Source organism: Desmodus rotundus, chromosome 3 (assembly GCF_022682495.2).
Source record: "Desmodus rotundus isolate HL8 chromosome 3, HLdesRot8A.1, whole genome shotgun sequence".
Classification (NCBI taxonomy): Eukaryota; Metazoa; Chordata; class Mammalia; order Chiroptera; family Phyllostomidae; genus Desmodus; species Desmodus rotundus.
Genome location: NC_071389.1, coordinates 195,577,975 through 195,599,380, shown reverse-complemented (window position 1 = coordinate 195,599,380; position 21,406 = coordinate 195,577,975). Strand labels below are relative to the sequence as shown.

General features: G+C 56.8%; 1 protein-coding gene across 8 annotated transcripts in view; it reads right to left on the bottom strand.

Annotated features, from left to right (window-relative positions):
* Positions 1–6,830: 6,830 nt before the first annotated feature.
* The window catches only part of MGAT3 (beta-1,4-mannosyl-glycoprotein 4-beta-N-acetylglucosaminyltransferase), a 28,180-nt gene continuing 13,604 nt past the window's right edge, over positions 6,831–21,406 (bottom strand). For 4 of the 8 annotated variants that reach the window (XM_045187032.3, XM_045187030.2, XM_045187034.2 and 1 more), the window contains exon 2: positions 6,831–11,331. In XM_045187032.3, coding sequence (XP_045042967.1) covers positions 9,729–11,330 — 1,602 coding nt within the window. In that variant the 5' untranslated portion in view covers position 11,331 and the 3' untranslated portion in view covers positions 6,831–9,728. Of the gene's footprint in view, positions 11,332–17,423; positions 17,661–20,160; positions 21,390–21,406 lie in introns of those variants that run through there. The other 4 variants (XM_045187036.3, XM_045187035.2, XM_045187033.2 and 1 more) reach the window with 2 other exon arrangements.

The following is a 21,406-nucleotide window of genomic DNA, read 5'->3' as shown; positions in this document are numbered from 1 at the left end:
CCGGGTGTTCTGGCGGCTCAGCCTCCAGCGCCTCCCAGGATCTGACCACTCCCTTGCTCACGGCCACCCCCTGGCCTGAGCTGCTGTCTGATTTTATAGATGGGAAAACCAAGACCCACAGAGGTTCGGTAACTTCTCTAAGGCACCGAGCTAGGCAGCTAAGAAGCTTGCCGTGGAACCCAAGACTGTCTGACTCTGAAACATATTCTTTTCACTCTTCCAGGCTGCCCTATTTTGCTCTCTAAACAAATAATTTTGTGACCCAAATAAGTCTAAATGGTGACATTTCTAGCTGGAAGACCAGATGACCTTTCATGTTCCTCCTGACCCTGCTATTCTATAGAGTATTATTTTTAGGAAGGAAGGAGGGGGATCGCTTGGGGGTCTGCCCTTCAGATCATTTCCCCCAGACTCTTCTTGTTCTTCAGGGTTTTCTCTTTACTTCCAGACTCACAAGGCTCCTCCTGTATTCAGTGCTTCCATGGCAACATGTGGGAGGGGAGAAGACAGGGCAGGAGAGAAGGGTCTGGCCCCCACATGTATTTGTGGTGACTTTATAGGCTGGAGGCCCCAGCAAGGGGAACTGACCTAAATCTCAGGGCTCTGCTGGGTTTAATGGGACAAAGGGCCTCCGGGATCTCTCTGATTGATACTGCAGTTTTGACCTAACCTCTGGTCTCACATCAGGATGATGGCAACGACCTCTTATGGGATCATGGTTAGAGGGTGCGGGGGAAACTTACTCAACAAAACAGCAACTTACACAGAGTAGGCATTTAATTGTGGAATTAATTAATTAATTAATTAACATTTCCCAGAAAGGTAGAGGGTTTGGGAGAGATGGACCATTTCCCCTAAGTCAGGCCAGTCGAGTCTAATTTGAAAGAGGCATATGGGGTGGGGATGAGCAGGGACAAGTGATTCAGGCTTTGCATGCCTTGGTTTCCTCATCTGTCCATTGGACAGAAATGGACAAAACATTTTCGTTCAATGATCCATAAGAACCAACGCTATTGTTCCCAATGTACTGACCAAGTAGTCACCCATCCACCATTTTTGTGAGCACCTAGTATGGGCCAGGTAGACGAAGGTATGTAAAATAAAACATGCAGTTCCCGTCCTCAAGAAGTCCAGCGTCGAGGGGAAAGAGACAAGCACACAGACAGGAACTAGGAGAGAAGCCTTCACTGTGGGAAGCAGAAGGGCCTGTGACCCAGTGCAGAAGCAGAGGAGTGGGCATGACCTGGCTGGAGCACAAGGTAGGGAGATGAGGGGGCAATGAGGCTGGACAGGTGAGCATCCTGAGGTAACCCAGGGAGGAAGTGTTAGGCTGCAAGGTGTGCTTCAGACTGCTGCACCAGCACCGATAGTCTGGAGTCAGTCACGAGTTTGAATCCCAGCTCCTCCTCCTGATGGCTGTGTGACCTTAAATAAGGTTCTCAACCTCTCTGGGCCTTGGTTTCTACATGTGTCAATGGGGATTAATATAAGTACCTAAGCAATCAGAACTTGGAATTGACCCAAGCTAACTAAAATTGGGGGAGAGAGAAGCAGGTCAAGCAGATTTCTGCAATAAGAATTATAACTATGGCTGAGGTTTTAGGGAGCTCACCAGGTGTTGGAATAGGGAGAAGTCTGGGCAAAGGACAAGGTCATGGGCCATTGGAGAGCTCAAAGGACTGGAGCCCAGAAAATGCAGGAAAAGGGGTCCAAGATGAGACTGATGTGGAAGGAAGGGCCCAGCAGGCCACAGCTGGAAATTTGGCCCGGATCCAACTGCAGTGGGCAGTCTGCGCCATGATCAGACTTGGCATGTTGGAAAGAGCAGCCTGGCCGCTTTGTGGGGACTGGACTTGTGGGCTGAGACCTGCAGGAGCGCAGTCCGCAGGCACGGCAGTACCCCTTGAGAGAGTCATCAGTGGGCGGTGAAAGTTCGTACTCGCTGAGTTTTTCCTGTGTGCCGGCGCTTACACACACCGACCCCCTAGCTCTCCTCACAGTCCCATGAGCACAAAGATTGAAGAGTAAATGGCAAGTGGGAAGGAGACAGGGATTCTTCTGGGGAGGAAAAGGGCAGGAGGAGAGGACAGTTCAAGGAGAGGGTTGTTAAGGGACCGTGCTGGGTTGCAGTGATGGTGTAGAGCAGACGGAGGGGAGGTGGGAGAGCAGCCCAGGCGCCCTTTTGCCTGTGGGGGAGCAGGGCAGGGCAGCCCCAAGCTTCCCTACCAAGGCAGGAGGCCGAGTACTCTGAGGCCTGCATCTTGCCAGTCCCATTCCCTTCACTTTGCCCAGTAGGATGCCTTACAAATTCAGGCCTCTCTGGAAATGCTGGCTGCTCTGAATTGGAGGGAAATTGCTACCGGATGACAAGACCGAAAGCTCGGTCCAGCCCACCTCCACCTCCCCAGCCCTCCCAGGGGAGGACGCAGGATGGAGTGAAGGTACGTGCACTATCATTACGCTGCCGATGGAGGAGTTGGCTGTAACCGGATCAGCAAAGCTCTGGGATTGCCAGGCGGCCAGGGACCTGGAAATCACTCTCAGAAAGAGCCGCCTCCCTCATAATGGGCTTTGCTCTAATCAGTGCCATCGGTCCTGCATTCGCCAGACTAAAATCGGATATCCCTGGGCAGGAGTGAGGTTGCAAGCGAGTGAAATCTTTGCTGCCCACGTCGTGCCAGGTGGTGTTGAAAAGGACGCAGGGAATGGAAGCTTGTTTGCTGAATACCCTCCTTTACCAGGCTGCAGGAGTGGGGGGCCGGGGGCTGGCAGATTTGCAGGCTCCTCCAGAGCCTAGATCCCAGCATCTCCACTTCCCACCTGTGCAACCGCTGTAAGTTCCAGGACTTAGGAGAAAGGGGAAAGGCTGAGTGCAGTGCCCAGCCCGGAGCGGTTGCTCCGTGAATGCTACTTGGTTTCCTTTCACATCCTTTGTCCCCATTGACCTCTACTACAGCCCTGTGAGGGCCGGGTGTCTATGTACCCACCTTACAGATGAGGCAGCACCATTCAGGCTGGCTATAGCCTCCACCTCCACCTCCTCAGCCTCAAGGGACAAACTGGAAGCCTACATGCTGGACTGGACCAAGAAGTGTTCTCCTTGCTACTCAAAGAGCTTCATAAGTCCCAGACAATTATACAAGACAGCTTTCCAGGTTTGCTCAAATATTTAGAAGATCTGGTAACACCAGCCTCTCCACCTATGCTGGGGAATAGTCCTCACCTTTGGACAGAGTATGAACTCCCCAGCTCACCCCGATCCCCATCATTCCCTATTGTCCCATCCATGGGTGCTCACTCCATGTGGGTGTTGGGCTCCTTTGTTTTTCTGGGTCTGCCAGGCCTCATGAGGGTTTCTCATCCTACGTGGGAAGGAAAAGGAATCTAAGAGAAAACCCGGCTGACCACCAGGGTCACGATGAGTATGCTCCCTGACACACCTTCCCAGTTCCCATCACAAAGCACTGAACCTTAACATATAGAAAGAGAAAACCAAGCCCTGGCTGGTGTGGCTCAGTGGATTGAGCACTGGCCTGCAAACCAAAAGTTCACTGGTTTGATTCCCAGTCAGGGCACATGCCTGGGTTGCAGGTGCTTGAGAGGCAACCACTCTCTCTCTCCTTTCCTCTCTCTAAAAATAAATAAATAAAATCCTTAAAACATAAATAAAATCTTGTTTAAAATTGTACTTCTTAAACTTTTTATATCTTTGGTAAATTCACCTGGGATTCACTTTTTGCTGTAAGGACTTAGGGAGGGATTGTAATTAGTCTTTCTTCTAAATAGCTGTCAGATATTTATGAACTAATCCTTTTTTCTCCCGATGCCATGAAAAACCACTTTTATCAAATGCTGTGTGTATTTGAGAACCCCATCTTCAGGTCTTCAGAATTTTGTGACTGCTTTGAATTTGCTGACTCCTGGGTCAGCAAGACCCCACCCCCAGGTCACAACTTGTCAGAGGGCTACTTTGAGCTCACAGGCCAGAGCGCCACTGAGGTGCTCAGGGTTGTCCTGGGGTCCACCAGGCCCAGTTATTGGGATGGTTGTTGGTCTCCCATGGCTGCTTCTCTCTGTGCCTGCTCCATTCACCCCCTCGCGACCCCCGCCCTCCGATCGGCCCGGCTCACCTCTTCAAACCAGACCACGTCACGGGCAGCGCTGCCCAGCCTGTAGGCGGATTGGCTGCCTTTGAGTCAGGTGTCTACTCCAGCCCAAGGAGATGGCACAAGGTAGCCAGCATGACAGGGCAGCAGGGCGACTTAGCGCTGCAGGTGACGGGGAGCCAGAGGTGGTGGGGGGGGGGAGGTCTGGGGTGGAGGCAGGGCTACTGGGGGTGGCTGTTCGTGTCGCGCACTGAGCAAGGGCTCCACATCCAAGGGCACTTTCCCGTGGCCGGCCCTGTGGGGTTGTTTATTTCCTCTGATGTTTCTCTGGCAGAGGCAGTGAATTGACTTTTAAAATTTTTATTTATTGATTTTTAGAGAGGGGGTAGAGAGATCAATTTGTTGTTCCACTTATTTATGCATACATTGGTTGATTTTCGTTTGTGCCCTGACTGGGGATTGGACCTGCAACCTTGGTGTATCGGGACGATGCTCTAACCCACTGAGCTACGTGGCCAGGGCCCATTACGGCAATTTTTCAATGGATGGAAGTGAAATGGCTTGAGGAATGGGTGCCCTTCCCTATTTGCACACAGGCCTCGATGGACTGGGGCAGCCCTGTGTGGAGAACGGGTTGGTTGGGGGAGACTGGAAGAGGGAGAAGGAAAAGCAAGAGACAACTTCTGCATTTCCAGGTGAGGGTGTGTTCCGGGGGATGAGCAGAGCTGTGAAAGACCCTAACTGGAGTTCAGATGACGAGCTGTGATGTGTGCACATGTTCTCTGTCCTCTGAGTCTTAGAACTTGACCTACCAGTGCCCTCCTGCTCAGTTGCTGGCAACCAGCCTTTCCTTCCCTGGGTGTCGAGCTACCCACAGGCCAGGTGCAGGCTGGGGAATGGGAGGAGCCCTCTCCAAACACAGCTCCTCAGAGGGAAAGCCATTCGTACACGTGGGCCTCTGTCCTCCATGAGCCAGAGGGGAGGAGTGAACCCCGACTGAGGAAGGTAGCTACCCTGGCCTACCAGGGCACAGGGGTCCTTGGGATCCAACGGTTTGGGGACATGCTGGTGGGGTTGATGTCAACATCCACAACTACCACTAACAGCACAAGTTAGAGGCCTGGGGGTGGATCGCCCAAGGAAGGGTGAGTTATTACGTGTGCACCACGTCAGTACAATTTGGCAGGATTTAGTGGGCACTGCCCGGCCCTAGGCAGAGTGCTGTGGACGTAAAAGTGAGGAAGACACGCCCACTAGACAAGACGGATGCTCTAGAGGTGCCACCGTAAGTGTTCATCCCAAAGCTCCGCCACCTCCCGTGCAAGTTCTGGAAGCTGCATTTCCTCACCGGCAAAAGTGAAGAAGAGGACATGCCCCTCTCTGCATGCCTTCCACACCTTGACGTTGACCTAGCGTTGCCTTCATCATTCGGTGGTGTTGCCCAGGCTTGGTTTTCTTTTCTCATTACACTTTTCCATGATTCTAATTTTTATATTTGTTTTTCCATTTTTGCGGCATGCAATATGGTGTCCAGTGAGGAGAAAAAGGAAAGAGCAGGGAAGCCTGAGCCGCCTGTAGCTGACATGCCTCGCCCCCGCCACTAGGAGGCAGTGCAGCACCGTGAGAAGGGCGGTGGAGACCCTGCTGCCTGCGAGCTGTGTGCCTTTGAGCAGATTCTACCCTTAATCTCCCTAAATCCCAGCCTCCCCACCTCCAATCTCCCAGGCTGGAAAGTGGGAGGAACCCCCCTCCCCACCCCCAATACCATTAAATCCCAAGAGAGAAGAGCTGACCCTCCGATGCCCCCGTGGGTGACTGTTGTGGCTTCTTCCATCATCCACCGCCTGTGAAGCGCTTGGCACCTGCGGAGCGCTCAGAAGACACTAGCCCCTGCTCTGGCCACCCACACTGCAGCCACTCCTTCCAGTCTCCGGCCTCGGTGTCCCCATCCAACGTGGAGGCTACACAGCCACCCGACAGAGCACCAAGGCAGAGTTCAAAGTGTGTCCCCGCCCACCATCTCTGAGACTCCTTAGAAAACACCCAGAGGGCCCTCTTCTTGGGGACAATGCCAGTATCCACGAGTCTAGGAGGAAGCCTCCAGGAAGCCCCCGGCATTCCACAGCACCAGGCACCATCATGGCCCAAGTCCGGGGTCAGTTTCACGGGGGAGAGAGGACTAACCCCGGAGGCTGACATCCTCACCTGCCCCAGAGGGTTGACAGCAAGACCGGTGCTGTAAGTCCAGGTCCGGCCCTACTCTGCCATCAGGTGGCTGTATGACCCTAGGACCCCACAGGCACGGGGAGGAAACAGCTGAGGTGGGCACGCTGATCTCCATTTCTCGAGAAGCCAACTGTAGAAGAACTGCTGCCCTCTCGGTACAGGCACCAAAGTCTTCATCAGGATTCCCAGAGATCCCCCTGCCTGGGGAGGATGGGTGTTGCCAGTCCCAGGCCCACTTCTCCTTCCTTCTGGGGGCCCCTATCCGGTGCTTTCCCTTCTTCAGCCCATTTCCACCAATGGGAGGGAAGGATGCCCCCTGGTGCTGGTGGAGGTAACTGCATCCCTCCTCACCAGCCCTGGGGTCCTGGGAAGGCTCTCACCCCAGACCCAGCACTCCATAGCAAGAGGGGCTTCAGCAAGACCAGAGCCACCCACTTGCAGCCCTCCCTGCCCCAGAGCACCCCGAAACCAGCCACATGCACACCCACACACTGCATACTCCATAGCTGTTTTTATTATTAATATTACCTTAAGCATCCCTTTAAGGGTGAAATGAAATCCAACCATTTACAGAGAAAATGATTTCAGAATGTACATATCAATTTTCCCTTCCAAAAAAAATAATGGTGTCCTTAAATTATACATTTCCCGGGGCCCTGCTATCTTTTGGGGCAAGTCTGGTCTCCCAACCCCAACTGTCACCTTTGCGCCCCAAAGCTCTCCCACGCCTGGCCCCAGGACGCGGCATGGCCTGTGGGTGGGCTGGGCCGCCTACAGGTCACAGGGCAGGTGTCCCAGGGAAAAGAAATCTGGGTGTGTGGGCAGGGCCAGCGGTGCGCCAGCACTCACATTCACAGTTTGCTGTCCCTTCGTACTGGGTGAGCGGCCCAGGGCTCCCCTGGCCCCCCAAATTCCCAGTGTATGATGTGATTCTAGTGAAATTCTTCAACCCCGTGCCTTGGCCCCCCACCCCCGACAGCTGTCATCACCACCCAATGGCTAGGCCTCTGCTCGACAGCAGCCATGACCATGCCCTCCTGGGGCTGCGAGGAAAGGCAGGGCTTGGCAAGTCTGAGCTCCACCCTTCTTCTTCCCTTGCCTGAGCTGGTGAACTGGAGGCGCCCCACAGTAGCAGGAGGGGGGTGGGGTGAGAAAGCTGGCAAGCAGGGAGGTGTCTGGGCTGGGGCTCAGGCATGATTCCAGAGCCCAGAGGCTGCCTGTCCAGGGGTGAGCAGGGGTGCTAGCTGACCTCTTGAGCCACTTCTCAGCCCCAAGAGGGATGGAGAGGGAGGCTGCTGTAACTCCAAAGGAGGGTTCCCTCATGGTCCTTATAGACAGGAGGGAGAGTGGGGGCAATAAAGCCCCCTCAGCCTTCTTCATTCCTGCCCCAGAGACTGTTTCTCAGCCAGCTCCCAGACCACACCCACCCAGGAACTTCCCCAGACAGAGCTGTGGCAAAAGGGACACGCTCCTCGTCTGGCCCATCAAGGAACACCCAGAGAAAGTCCCTGCTGGAGTCCAGTGGGCACGGGGTGGAAGGATGTGGGTGGGGCCCAGAGGTTGTGGGCACTCAGCTGTGCGGCCTTCAGGACAGGAGGATTCTCATCCCTTGGACTGAAAGACAGAGAGACTGACGGACCCTGCATCCCCTTTAGCCTTGCTTTCCAGGCTCCCCGAGGGCTTTCTGCCTCAGTGGGGAGCTGCAGGAGGTGTGGTCACGGGCTCCAGATCCCGGGGAGGTGGGGCCATCCACACACAAGTATTATCTATAGGGACACAGCGACACGGACACATACAAGTACACACAAGCATGCACCCATGCCCATAAATACACACACACACAAACGTGAACCATTCCACAGGCAGCCTCTGCATCCTGGCGCATCAGGTGAGCGTCTACTGGGGCCTCAGAGAGAGGGTGGCTCACCCTTCCCGTAACCGCGGGCTCTCAGTGCGCTCAGCCCCGGGCTGGCAGTGAGGGGCAGGTTGTTCCCGGAGCTCCGAGCACGGTAGGACGAGCTTATGACTGCAACAGTCATGTCCACCCTCTCTCCCCTCGCCCCTGGACCCACCTTCTCCGCCTTCCTGTAACGTAAGAACTAAGCTGACAGTGAGCACATGCAGCACAGCGTCCCTCGCAGCTACCTGTGGCCAGCAAGATGCTGTCGGAAGTGACTTGCCATCTCTGGCTCACGCCACTAACAGGAAAGGCTCTGTGTTTCCCTTGCCTTCCTCTGCTGGCCCCAGGCCTGGGTGCGCATGTGCGGTGGGAACTGGGGCGAGCACCCTATCCAGAACTGGAAGGTGGGCATGAGGAAAGCGGAGCTGCCCTCCTTGATCCAGACCACTTCCCTCTAGACAGTTAAATCCGAAACAAGCTTCTGTCTTGCTTCAACCACTCACTGTATTTCGGGGTCTCTTAATTACAGCAGCTTAGAATCTACTTCCATGAGTCCATCCCCTGCCCCCTGAGGCATAGTAAGAGGAATGAGATAACACAACTGGCCTAATGTCCCTCATGGCCCCTTCGGGGGCCCTGGCCAGCACCACAGAGGGGCACAGGGCAACTCCACCTGGGACGGTGGAGAGCCGGGGCTGTGGGCTCCAGGGAGAGGGGGTGGTGGGGCGCCCCCGGGGCTGACCTACTAGGCTGGCTGATGTCCTGTGCCACCCTGAGAACTGAATTCCCAGCCTTGCAAGGACTAGCGGGTGGCCCACAAGACAGCGATGTAGAAAGTAAAAAGGAACATCAAAGCTAGGCCCAGACTCCCCAGGCCCCACCCCTATGCCAGCTCTGGAGGGTCTGGGGAACACAGCTGGCACCCACCACAGTGATGTCCCTGTGGGGCGGGCAGGTGGCGTTCTGGGCTCCTTCTGGCCCAGTACTTCTGAGGGCACTGTGCTACTTCCCAGCTGGGTGGCTCTTTGTTTACCCTCTCCTTTCTGGGTGTCCCCTCTTCCTCTCAGGCCCAAATGCAATTATTTACAGAGCCTGGGAACCTCCTGGCACTCACTCTTCCCACTGCAGGACTAAAGCCCTAAGAAGCCAAATGGCAGGCTTCTCCCTAGCGGGCTGCCACACGAGCACGGCGGGAGTTCCTCCCGTGCCCTTCCCCACCCTCCCCTGCCACCCAGTAACATTCATGCACTCTCCACCGGCACCTCCCGGCCACAGCCCTCTTGGAGGGCGGAAGGGTTGGGCTCCCTCTCCTGACAAGGAATGATACTTTTTGAGCTCGCAGGCCTGGCCCCCTGATTCACAAGGGCTTGAACAGGGAAAATTCTCCCACCCATCCACTCCTGGTCCTCTCAAGAACCCCTCCAAGGGGAGGGAGATGACAGAAGGGGCAGTCGCCACCCCCTGCCCTGCCACTGGCCCTGTAAGATCGCGCCACCTTAGCCTTCCACCACTTCCAATTTGGCCCTGGCGGGCGGCCGTCCATCAGAACCCCTGTTCCGCAGCCCACCTTCCGCCGTGCTCTTGGGCTCCTGGTAGGGGTTGTCCAGCAGGTAGCGGAACTGGTTGTAGTTCTGGAGCAGGTACTTGGGGGCATACATGTGTTCACTGGGGTCGGCGGGCGGGTACTCCTGCTGCGTGCCATCAAACCAGCCCCCCGTGCGGATCAAGCTCCGAATGTAATTGAGGTCCCGCTTGTCCTCGTAGTCTCCCCACCGGGGGAAGTCACCGTTCTGGGCCGACACGAGCTTGAAGTAGATGCCTTCGGGCGTGAAGCACCAGGAGCAGTGCCAGCCCGCGAAGTGCAGGGGGCTGCCCAGCGACCACTGCACCAGGATGTGGCCCGTGCGGTTCTCGTACTGCCGGAAGTTGGGCATGGTGTAGTACTGGCGGCGGCGCAGGCGGATGCCGTCCAGCCCGTACACCGACTGCAGCATGTCCACCGTGCAGCCCGACACCACCTCCAGGGTGCCCGGCTGCTTCCAGAAGAAGCCGTAGAGCGACTTGCGCATGTGGAAGGCGAACGGCTCGGTCCAGCCGTCGTAGAGCTTGAGGAAGAGCACGCCGTCGCGCGCGGGGATCTCGTCGGCGTCGTCGATGATGAAGACGTCATCGGGCCGCAGGTTGCGCAGCCGCGCCACGCCGTCCTGCGTCAGGAAGGTGCGCAGGTAGTCGTCGGCGATCCAGCCGTCCTGCCGGCCGCCCGGCGGGAAGTGGTCCAGGAAGACGTAGAGCACCTTGTGCCGGATGTACTCGAACGTGCCGTTGGTCAGCATCTCCCGGAACTTGAGCGGCCGTGGCTCCCCGTAGGCCGTGAAGTTGGACTCGCACACCACAAAGGCGTCCACCACGTCGCCCAGCTCATGGAAGCGCACGTCCAGCAGGTCGAACTCGTGGTTGATGTTGATGGCGTTGATGACCCGCCGCGGCACCTCCCTGGGCACCAGGCGCTCCTTGGTGGGCAGGTTGGAGTACTGCACCACGGTGGGCACACCGCAGCTGGGCCCGTGCCAGCCCGGGAGGCACACGCACTCCACCCACTTGCGCCGCGCGCCGCGACTCCCGGTGCGCTCCTGGGCGCTCAGCAAGTGCCTGACGGGGCCCCGGGCAGATGAGCCATCGCCCCCCTCGGCCTTCTCCTCTGGCCGCCCCGATGGGGGCTTCTCCAGCATCTTCGTACCTGGTTTGAAGCAGACACCCCCGGCTTTGGTGCGGACGAAATACTCCGTGGTGTCCTCAGGCAGCACAAAGTCCATCCTGTGGAGTTCCTCGGTGGCCTTGCTTGGTGACAGTGGCTGGAGCAGGGGCGAATGGGAATACAGCGGGGTACGCAGCAGGTCGGGGCTCCCCGGCTCTGGGCTGGCCTGGGGCGTGACGGGGGCATTGTTCCAGAAGAAGCTGGACACGAGGTTAGGGCTGAGGGAGGCTAGTTCTCTGGGGAAGGTGACATAGGACAGGGTCTTAAAGAAGTGCAGGAAGGAGATGAGGCACAGGCCGGCCATACAGAACATGAGAAAGAGCTTGTAGCGTCTCATCTTCATCCTACAGGAAAGAGGGAGAGAGCAGAGGGGTCAGGGGTCTGCGTTCCTGGGTGAGGGGAGCCAGACCTGAGGAGGCCCTTGCCACCACCATGTTTGTGAATGTCCCGGCCAGTTGCCAGAGCCCCTGTATGAAGCCGCCTCCTGCCGCCCAGGCATCAAACCTGCTCGTCCAGCTTGTTGTGCCCAGTGCCCCTGAAAGCCTGTGTATCCAGAAAACTCCCCTCCTGGTTCAAGGACCCCCGCCCCTTGCTCACCAACCCAGCCTTCGGAGACCACCAGCTCACTGCACATCCAGCCTCTGCAGCAGGCTCCTCTGCCTGGCTCACCGCACCCCCCTACCAGCCGCACTGCTCCAGGTACAAACTGCATCCTGGGAAAAACTCAACCCTGCCCTGCAGAATCTGCCCCCTGGGGGGCGGGGGGGGGGTGTATGCCTTACAGGCCGGGAAGGAGGGGGAGAGCAGACTGCAGGCATGGGGGCCCTTCCCTGCAATGCCCAGGGTAATGTTCTTTTTTGTTTATTTGTTCTTTCTTTCTACCTATCTACCTTCTTCTTTTGTGTGGGGAGAACATTGACAAGCCTTTCGAATACCTTTTCACTGAAAAAATTCACAGGTCTCAAGGGGTGACATTTAATTCTAATATTTAAAGAATAAAATTAAGTAAAAGTTCCCCTCATTACCCCATGCCTTATATATACTCTGTTGGTCCCCGGCATGAACAATTGGACCCATTAAGAGGTGTATCGCTGATTTTAGGTGTGGTTTTTCTGTTCTTGGTTTAATAGTTTTCATAACTATCACATTGGACACCAAGTCCAATCAAATTTTTTCTAAATGAATAATAGATTTTCAGATCAGTAGAAATAAACCTGCCATTCCCGTTTAAATTCTACGAAATCTTCCATGGTCATTTGAATGAATCTCATGAGTGACTCATGAACATAACCATTCTCTCTTTACACAGCCCAAGTTGTCAATTCGTGATGGCTATGGAGACCATACATGTTACAATTTAAATAGGCTTTCCACTTTAGATTATTTGGAGTTTATCAGAAAAGTTGTAAAGATAGTACAGAGAGTTCTCTCACACTCATGCAGCCTCCCGTGGGGTTAAGATCTCACACCAGCACGATACCTTTGTCACAACTAGGAAACTGAGACGGGCACTTCGCCGTTGACTGAGCTCCACACTGTATCTGGGTGTTCAATACTGTGTCACATGCACGACGGGAGCAGCCACTCGGGCTGTCCTTGAGCCCAGGGAGTGGGCAGGCAGGCTGGAGGTTACACTCTTTTGGGGGAGTGGGACCAGTGACTTGCTTGCAGGGACCCTCCAAGTCACAGGAGGGGTTGAGACAGAAACCTGGCCTTTGGCATGGGGTGCCTGCATTCCCCCTCCGCAGATCCTGTGAGTGGGACGCTGTCCTTCCACCTAGAACATTCTTTTCCCTAAAGTGTCCTTTTCGGTAGCTTCTCCCTGGTTGTTTCTCTGGGTCGCATGGGTGTCCTCTTGCCATACTCTCCCTTTCACCTCCAGACACTGAGGACAGCGGGGCACTGCACACTTGGCTTTAAGCTGCTGTGACACTGTGCAAGGCTCCTCGCCATTCTGAACCCCAGTTGCTGCCTCTGTGAGACGGATACAGAGTTCTCAGCCCTTAGTTTTCTCTGAAAAGTTCCATGGTCAGAGGGCACAGAACCACAAATGTTTGATCTAGAACTGTCTAAAGACCATTTCCTCTGACTCTTCCTTTTTTAAAAAAGATTTTATTTATTTATTTTCAGAGAGAGAGAAGAGAGGGAGAGAAACATCAATGTGTGGTTGTCTCTCGCATGCCCCCTACTAGGGACCTCACCTGCAACTCAGGCATGTGCCCTGACAGGGAATCAAACCAGTGACCTTTTGGTACGCAGGCCCTGCGCTCAGTCCACTGAGCCACACCAGCCAGGGTGCTTTCCTTTTTATAAAGGAAGAAACCCAAGGACTTCAGGGACCTGTTCAAAGTTACAAAGCTGAGGTATGAACCTGGGTGGTTTGACTCCTGTATTACGCACCCTCCCTGGCCTCACCTTGCTGAGTAGTCCTGAGCAAGCCAGTCCAAAACAATGGAGCTGCCAGTCCCCTGGCTGGGGCGGCACCTCCTGCAGCTTAAATGCTTGACCTTCCTGGAACCTGCCCCACAAGTGGCTAGACCAGCTGCCTTCAGGCGGGCAGGACAATTGGGGGTGGGAGCCTAACCTCTGCTGAATGTCAGCTGTCCCAAGACAGAGGTGGGGCTGGTCTCCAATAGTGTTTCGGATGGCAGGAGGGAGGGGCTGCCCCACGGCAGCACATTCAAGGGGGTCTTCTAGGCTTCACAGTGGATTTCAGCCCTGCTCTGCAAAGTGAGACCAGGCAGAGCAGGCCAGCAGGGTGAGTGGAGGGGCAATGGGTGAGGCCCAATAAAGGCAGGTGGGGAGGATGGTTGCCATGGCAGGGACCGGGTGTAAGGCAACTGTGGAGAGGTCAGCACTGCGGAAGCCTCAAGTGACCCGCCTGAGGATTTCAGGGCCTGCCAAGGGAGCCCCAATCCTTCTTGCATGCTGTTTTCCCCTACTTGGAACCTGCCTCTGTAAGGCACTCCGCCCTTCCTGGCCTCTGCCCTGGTCGGACTGTGGGCTGTGGAGGGGCAGGGCCGGGCCAGGACTGAATCCCCTGGCAGCAGCCAACAAAGGCCTTAGCAGGTAAGAAACTCAGGGTGGAAGTGAACACCCTGCTTTATGCAAAGGGGGGCCCCTGGACCCCACCGAGGTCACAATGACCCCACCCCCCTGGCCAGGCTGGCTCTCAGGATCTGGTTACACCTGGCCCACTCTGCCCTAGGGAGGACCCTCTGCTATGCCTGGGACCTCCCTCTGACTCACTGGGCCCCAGCCCAGCTTGCTGACGAGAATCATGGACCTCAGCGTGTTTCTGTCATCACTTGCGCTGCTAGGAAGCTCTAAAGGGCACAGGGGTCAGCCCAGAGTCAGTGCCTCACCAACTACATTTTCTGGGACACCTTCACTCACGGCTGCCTGTATTTTTTCAACTCTTACTCTTCTTGGCCTGATTCCTTTTTATCTTATCTTCATGGATTTTGATAAGTGCTTCAAATATATCTTTTGACCTAGAGGCTTATAAGTAGGAAGTGGAATAAATAAATAAGCATTTGGGAGCTGGAGTCTCACTTTAAGTCTCAGCCACCCCAGGAGGTCCTTTGTCTTTACAGACGGAGAAAGTGAGACTTGGAAAGCTGATGAGGCTTTCCCCAGGGACATGGAGTGGGTGGCCTAGTCAAGACTTGAACATAAGTTCTGTTCCCGAGCCAGCAGCTACATCCCCCCTTACAGCCGTGTGCCTCCCCAGTGCGGGTGGCCTGGGTGCGGGCTACAGCCAGGGGGCATTTCCGCGTCCACTGTCTGGCTTCTCGGAGAAGCCTTCAGGTGTGACCACAGAGCTGACAGTCACTGACACAGCCCAGCTGCTGTCCTGAGCACATGACATGCACGACCTCCCTGAACCCTTCCAACACAAAGCAGGGACTGTCGTTACCCCCATTTCACAGATGAGGAGACTGTGGCCCCCAGGGCAGAGCAGGGGAGCTCTCTCCCCCATCCCCACCTTCCCAGCTGCCTGCAGGGAGCACTGGCCAGCCTCTGCTGAGTCCTCTCGGAGTCCAACACCCCCCTCTGCGAAATGGAATGTGACCAGGCCTGCCCTGCCCACCTTCAACGAGACACTGGATCAGGGAGGCCAGTCCACAGTCTGTCCCTTTCCTGATGTGGTGGCCTCATCTCTCAACGTCTGTCTCTCTGGCGGTGGGACCACGAGCTCACAGGGCAGAACCTGGACACGGCGGGTACTCAACAAGAGCGCCCTACATTGCCCTGGGCCGCCTCAGTGCACCCGCACTTCCATGCACACCAACTGCCCGGTTCCAGCCCTGGCTCTGCCGCTTCCTGGGTAGCCTTGGGCAGGCTACTAACCTTTCTGAGCCTCCCTTTTCTTGCCTGCACGTATTCAGTAACAATCCTCGGAAGGTGCACTGTATGCTTAGCACACACCAAGCGCTCAATGAGCTTGAGCTCTTCTTACTGCACTGCTACTCCCCGGCCTGGCAGAGTAGAGAGAGCCTGGGCTGGGGAAGGAGCAAGGGCAAAGGCTCGGAGCTGAGCCCTGGCAGGGCCTGGACCCCGGTCAGTGCTGTCCTGTCTCAGAGCCGCACCGAGAGCAGGGTGAAGGCCTTAGCAAGTGGAGCCTGGGCAGAGCTGGAGCCTGACTGGGGCTGGGAAAGGCGGGAAGTACTGAGGGTCTCTGGGAGCTTCCCTACCGGACCCTCACATATTCCGTGAGTCACACCCAGCCCCAGGGGCTGGGTCTCCCCTCTGAGTGCATGAAGGAGGTGGCAGGTGGGCCAGGTGCTTCCTGGTAGCCAGATAATCATGGACGAGGGAGGCTGAGGCTGACCCTGGCCCAGGATGGCCACAGGATCAGCCTGCCCAGGGCCGCCTCCTCACAGCCGGGAGGTCTCAGCTGGGCAGGTTTCCTTCCTACCCACCCCCCCTTCCCACTTCCCCCCTTAGGCTCTGCCTGGAAAGCTGATGGAGTGAGAGGGAAGCAGCTGAGCCCCAATCCCATGACGCAGCCATGAACTCAGGGCCGGGGCTCAGGCTGAGTCCAGGGGGGCTGCTGGCCAGAGAGAAGAGGGGTGCTCCCTGGAGGCTGCTGTCTGTGCCTTTGGGGCTGGCCAGGCAGGCAGCAGCTTCCCAGGTGCGGACAACCCCGACAGCTGTCACTGGGGTGACCGAGCGCCCGCGGAGCTCTCCGTGGTCCTGAGCTCGCCTGCGCTGACCAGGGTCCTAGCTCAGCCCTGGGGGGTGCCCTCAGGCGGCCTCATGCTGGCCCCTGCCAGCCTCCTCCGTGTTCAGAGCTCGCGTTCTGAGGGCTACTTCTTCCTCGCCTGCCTCACAGCCCTGATTCCTGGCGTCCTCCACTCTGGGGCAGCTAGGGTTGCTCAACTCTTCCAACTGGGAGAGGGGCCGGCTGTGGTCGTGTGTCCAGCAGCGAAAGGGGCCAACCCTTAGAAGGGGCTCAAGGCACTCTGTCAATGAGGTGAATCTTGGAGGTCAGCCCATCAATCCTCAGCCTCCACTCCTGGGCAGGAAACCCCCCAAACTGGGAGCACCTTCAAATGGACCCTCCCCACCTCTCCAAGACTTCATCTGCTTGAAGGCCATCTTGATTTTTCAGCTGAAGTCCTCCCTGTGCTCACCTTCCTCCCCACCCTGCCGCACCGACCCGAGGGCCCTGCCCATCTCCATGAGGAAAGCAGGAGGTGCATCTTTGCAGCCAACTGCAAAGATCTGAACACTGCGCCTCACCTTGGAAAGCTACTCTACCTCTCTGTGCCTCAGTCCCCCCTCTAAATAAAAGGGGGATAGAACACTCCCTGTTTCATAGGGTTACTGTGAGAACCAAATTAGCTGATCCATGCCAAGGACTAGTAACCCGGCCTAAGCATACAGTAGGTGCGCAGTAAATATTGGCTGCCAGTTTTACTGGAAGTCAGGAGGATCTGGTTTGAATCCCAGCACTAGAACTTACTAGCTGTGTGTCCTTAAGCAATCTACTTAACCTCTCTGAGCCCGTCCTCAGATGAAGGACGACGTCATCCTCTCCCTTGCAGTCCTGTGGGAGATCTCAATGAGCCGAGGTGTCCAAGCACCTGCCTGCACAGGGCCTGGCACTTGGTCGATGCTCTGAAAGTGCCTGTTTCTTTCCTTGCATTTGGGTTTCCTTTCAGATGAGCCAACGCAGATGGTCCAACTGAACCTGCCAGGCCTGGTTCCTGGCCAGCTTTGTGCAAGGGCTGGGCCAGGTGCAGGGCTGCGTACCACCTTCCGGGGTATTTCTCAGTGACTCACTGGGCTTTTCTAACCTGGGGCCAGAACCTGGGGAATCTGGAGCCCCAGCAAGTGTTCAGAATCCTCTTCGGGGTCTGAAGGGCACCTGAAGTAAGAATACTGCCCAAACCTTCACCCCAGGGAGGTGTTCCTGCCAAGTGCCCACCTGGCTTCCTCTTGTCCAATTCTTAGAGCTGCCCATTCCAAGCCCTTGAGCTACTAGAAATTCTTCTGTTGGCCTGAATCAGCCTCTTTGGAGCTTCTGCTATTGCTTCCAGGTCCTTTCTGGGGGTTAAGCAAGCCAGTCAGTGGCCAAGGGATCAGAAGACAGCAGCCATGACTTCTATATTTCCTCCGTCCCTGGGACTCAGTGCGGGTCCTTCCAGCATGAGGCTCCATGATCCTACGTGGAAGATGGGCAGAGGAGGTGGTGAAGAACAGGACACATTCCGGGGTTCTGGCAAGATGCACAAAACTGACACTGTGTTTATTTCTTCATATCTCAACGTTTTATTCATTCCTTCAGTTCATATCCAGCAGGCAGGACTCCAAAGGTCAAGCCACACTGAGGGTCACTCTACATTATCCAGGCTACTGGTGAATATGCCCTGAGACCTTGCTGTATGCCAGGCACTGCGGCTGCGAGGGCTGGAGAGGAGTTGGGGCCCGATTCAGGGGGCCAGCACTGGAGGAATGTGAACGTACGTGTCTCCGTCTTGTTGAGGAAACAGAGGCTTGGGGAGGTAGGGTACTTGCTTAGCCACGCAGCACCAGTGGGAAGGGAATAGATGGAAACAGACACTGCTTCCCCCAGGCACCCTGTGCTTGCTGACAGATAGACTGGGGGCCCATGGGACTGCAGACTTTGGGTCCCACCCTTGCCCTAGGCTAACCACGAACGCCCTGGCCGAGGGACTGTCTGGTGTGCCAGGACCCCAGTGCCCAGGAATTCTGCTCCCCTGCCACTCTGCAGAGTGAGAGTTGGCTCGTGGGGCCAGCCCTGGCCAAGGATGCCATCTGTTCCAGGTGGCCAGAGTCCTGGCAAACACTGTTCACCACAAGGCAGCAGCTGTCACAGCCACAGATAAGGAAACCAAGCCCCAGCGTAGAGAGGAAGCGCTACACTGGGAACCAGTTTTTGGACCAGCGAGGCAGTGTTGGAGGAACACTGGGCACCCATGCCACCCGAATACCCAACTTGCCTGGCACAAGGGTCCTGGCCCCACTTCCTCTGCTGGCTCAGCTCCAGGGTGGGGCTGGCTGAATGCTCAGTCCAATGCCCATATCCAGAATCCCTTTCCATGGTGAAGCCCACCTCGCCCCCCACTCCACAAACAGCCCCTGTGCTCCTGTCCCTCTCCTTCCTCCAAACCCCTCTACTCCATCCCAACTCCTGCGTACTGCCACAGAGGGCAAGCACATGCCTGGAAAAGTTGATTCCCAAGGCAGGAACCTGCCTGCCCCTGCTCCCTGGGGCCCCCTCCCCTTTCCTCACCGGTCATTGGCCTGCCTGAGACATCAGCTTCTGGTCCCCAGAGGCCAGTGGGTATACAGAACATGTCTACCACCCCAGAATGCCCATGCGCAGCACTGTAGGTAAACAGGCTAGTCATCCTCGGGTACCAGCCAACGGGGCGGCTGTGCCCAGAAGCCCGAGGCGGCCCACAGCTGTTCTGACCCTTCCCCCCTCGATCTGGCCCCTTTCCTCATTCATGTCAATGCCCTGGGCACCCCTTATCGCATGCTGACATATGTGCCAGCCGTTGGCCGGGCTTTACATGTACTTGACCTTCACAGTCACCCTCGGAGGTAGGGATTATTATTATCTGCATTCTACAGATGAGGAAACTGAGGCTGAGAGGGTGAAGCGACTTGGAGCGCGCTCCTCTGACCACCGGCACAGAGCCACTGCTCTCCAGGGCTGGAGACCCACACAGCGCCACTCAGAGGGGCCGGGGCAGGGTGGCCCCGGCCTCAGGCCACTGAAGGCTGTGAGCACAGCAGCGGTGTCAACCTGTGCCTGAGGATGACCAATCTGTTGGTTTCCCAACCGTCCCAAGACGCGCTCTTTGATGGTGGAAACATCGAGGCCTGTGCTGGCCCAAGCACCAGCCACTAACCATACGTGGCTACTAAGCACTGGAAACTGACTGGGGGCGGGGCAACGGGGGAACTTATCATGTCAACAATGTCAATTTCAACAGCCACACGCAGCTAGTGGCCACCAAATTGGACAGAATTGGTTTAGACCGCACTGGAGAGAAGGGAGCCAGGGGGCCGGGTCCACTGCTCCAGGCCAGCAGGAGTGGTGGGGCAGCACATGGGGAGAGACAGTCAATGGGAGGGGCAGGGAGGACACTGTGGGGCACAGCTGTGGTGCTGGGGGCATCCAGCCTGGGACACACAGAAGGGTGCAGGACAGTGGTGAGCTGTCGCTGAGGTGCCTCAGATCCTGGATGATGGAGGGAGGGGGCGGGAGAAGGGACACACCCCTGGGGGGACTACCTAACATCCCAGATCCGCAGGAGGAGGGCTAGAGCGTGGAACTGATAGGGCTCTGCGGTGGCTGCAGAGAGCAGATCACCTCTGGGCTTGGAGCTCAGGAGCAGCAGGGAGCAAGGTGAGCAGATGAGCTCCTCACGGAGCTCAGCCCAGTGGAGGGACAGAGGGCGAATGAGAAAACAGGCCCACAGAGGAAGCCAGGTGTCAGGGAGGGGCTCCGAGAGGATGTTTCAGCGCAGGCCCCAGGTCCAGCAGGAACCATTGAAGAGGGGGGACAGCAGCCCAGACACCGGGCGGGGGCCACAGAGGCCTGTGTGTTGGGAACCCCCAGCGCATGCAGCACAGTGGGGGGTCCTGAGTCTGGCAAGGAGCACGTGGGGTGGCAAGGATACTCCCCTCACCTCGGGCTGCTTGGTGGCCACCCCCTTGGGTCTGCAGTCCCAACGCAGGTAAACCCTCCAGCTGAGCAGGGCTGCGGAGCAGTGGGCCTGGAACATTCCTCCCAGGAGATGGTGCCTCCATCGTCATCACCTTCTTCTTGGCAGCCGGCACCTCCTGAATGCTCTCAGGTGCCCAACGCTGTGTGGGCTCGCCTCATTCTATTTATCCTCACCGGGACCACGTGGTGAGGTGGGCATAGGGGGCCGAGGGACCTGCCTGAGACTCAGCTCACACCCACAAGCCACCACTGGGGTCCTCAGTCAGGATTTCAGCACAAGGTCTAGGCTGCTTTCAGTCTGGCCTCTCACCTCTGCCCAGGTCCCCAGCAGGTGCCAGTGGGCCTCCCTTTTGCAGGAGGCCTAAAAAGCTGCACCTGAGCAACACCCCCCACCCCAGGCCCCAGGCCCTCCTCTCCACCCACGCCGCACTCCATGAGGCTGTGCTGCAGTGACTCACAGCCCCATCCCCCCACGGACTCCACTGAGAGCGAATCTCCCAGGACAGGGGCCTGTGTTGGGTCTCCAGGAGTTTGAAGGGGGCGGATGCTCTAGAAAGTCGAGAAATCTAAGATGATGCCTGGCCTTTGGGAGGCTCTGGGGGCCTGAAGCCCCAGAGGGGACAGGGCTCCGGCTCTGCATTGCAGACCCCTGTCCACAGCCTCCTGCGGGGGCCCACACTGGCTGCACCCACCACCCTGGAGGTTTCTGTTGGCCTCCCATTTGACCCTGGCCTCCAGTCCGCGGGGCCTGGCTGTCCCAGGCCTATCCTTGAGCCACCCTCTGCAGCATGCTCCAAGACAGGGGTGTCCGACCTTTTGGCGTCTCTGGGCCACACTGGAAGAAGAGTTGTCTTGAGCCACGTGTTAAATACATTGAGACACATAATCACACAAAAAAATCTCGTAATGTTTTAAGTAAACTTATGATTTTGTGTTGGGCCACAGTCACAGCCATCCTGAGCTGCGTGTAGCCCTCAGGCCACAGGTCGGACACCCCTGCAAGGGCTTCAGCTCCCTTCTCTAGTGTCACCCTCGTGGCAGCCGCCATCACTACGACAGAGTACAAGTGACCAGCCTGGCTCGCTCCTGGCTCACCCTGTAAGTGGCAGGGCGTGTCGGTCCTGACCCTAGGTCTTCCCGCTCCCCACCACTCCACCCTGCCTCAGGCCTGCTGGCTCCTCCTCGGGCCCCTCCAGGCCCACCTCCCC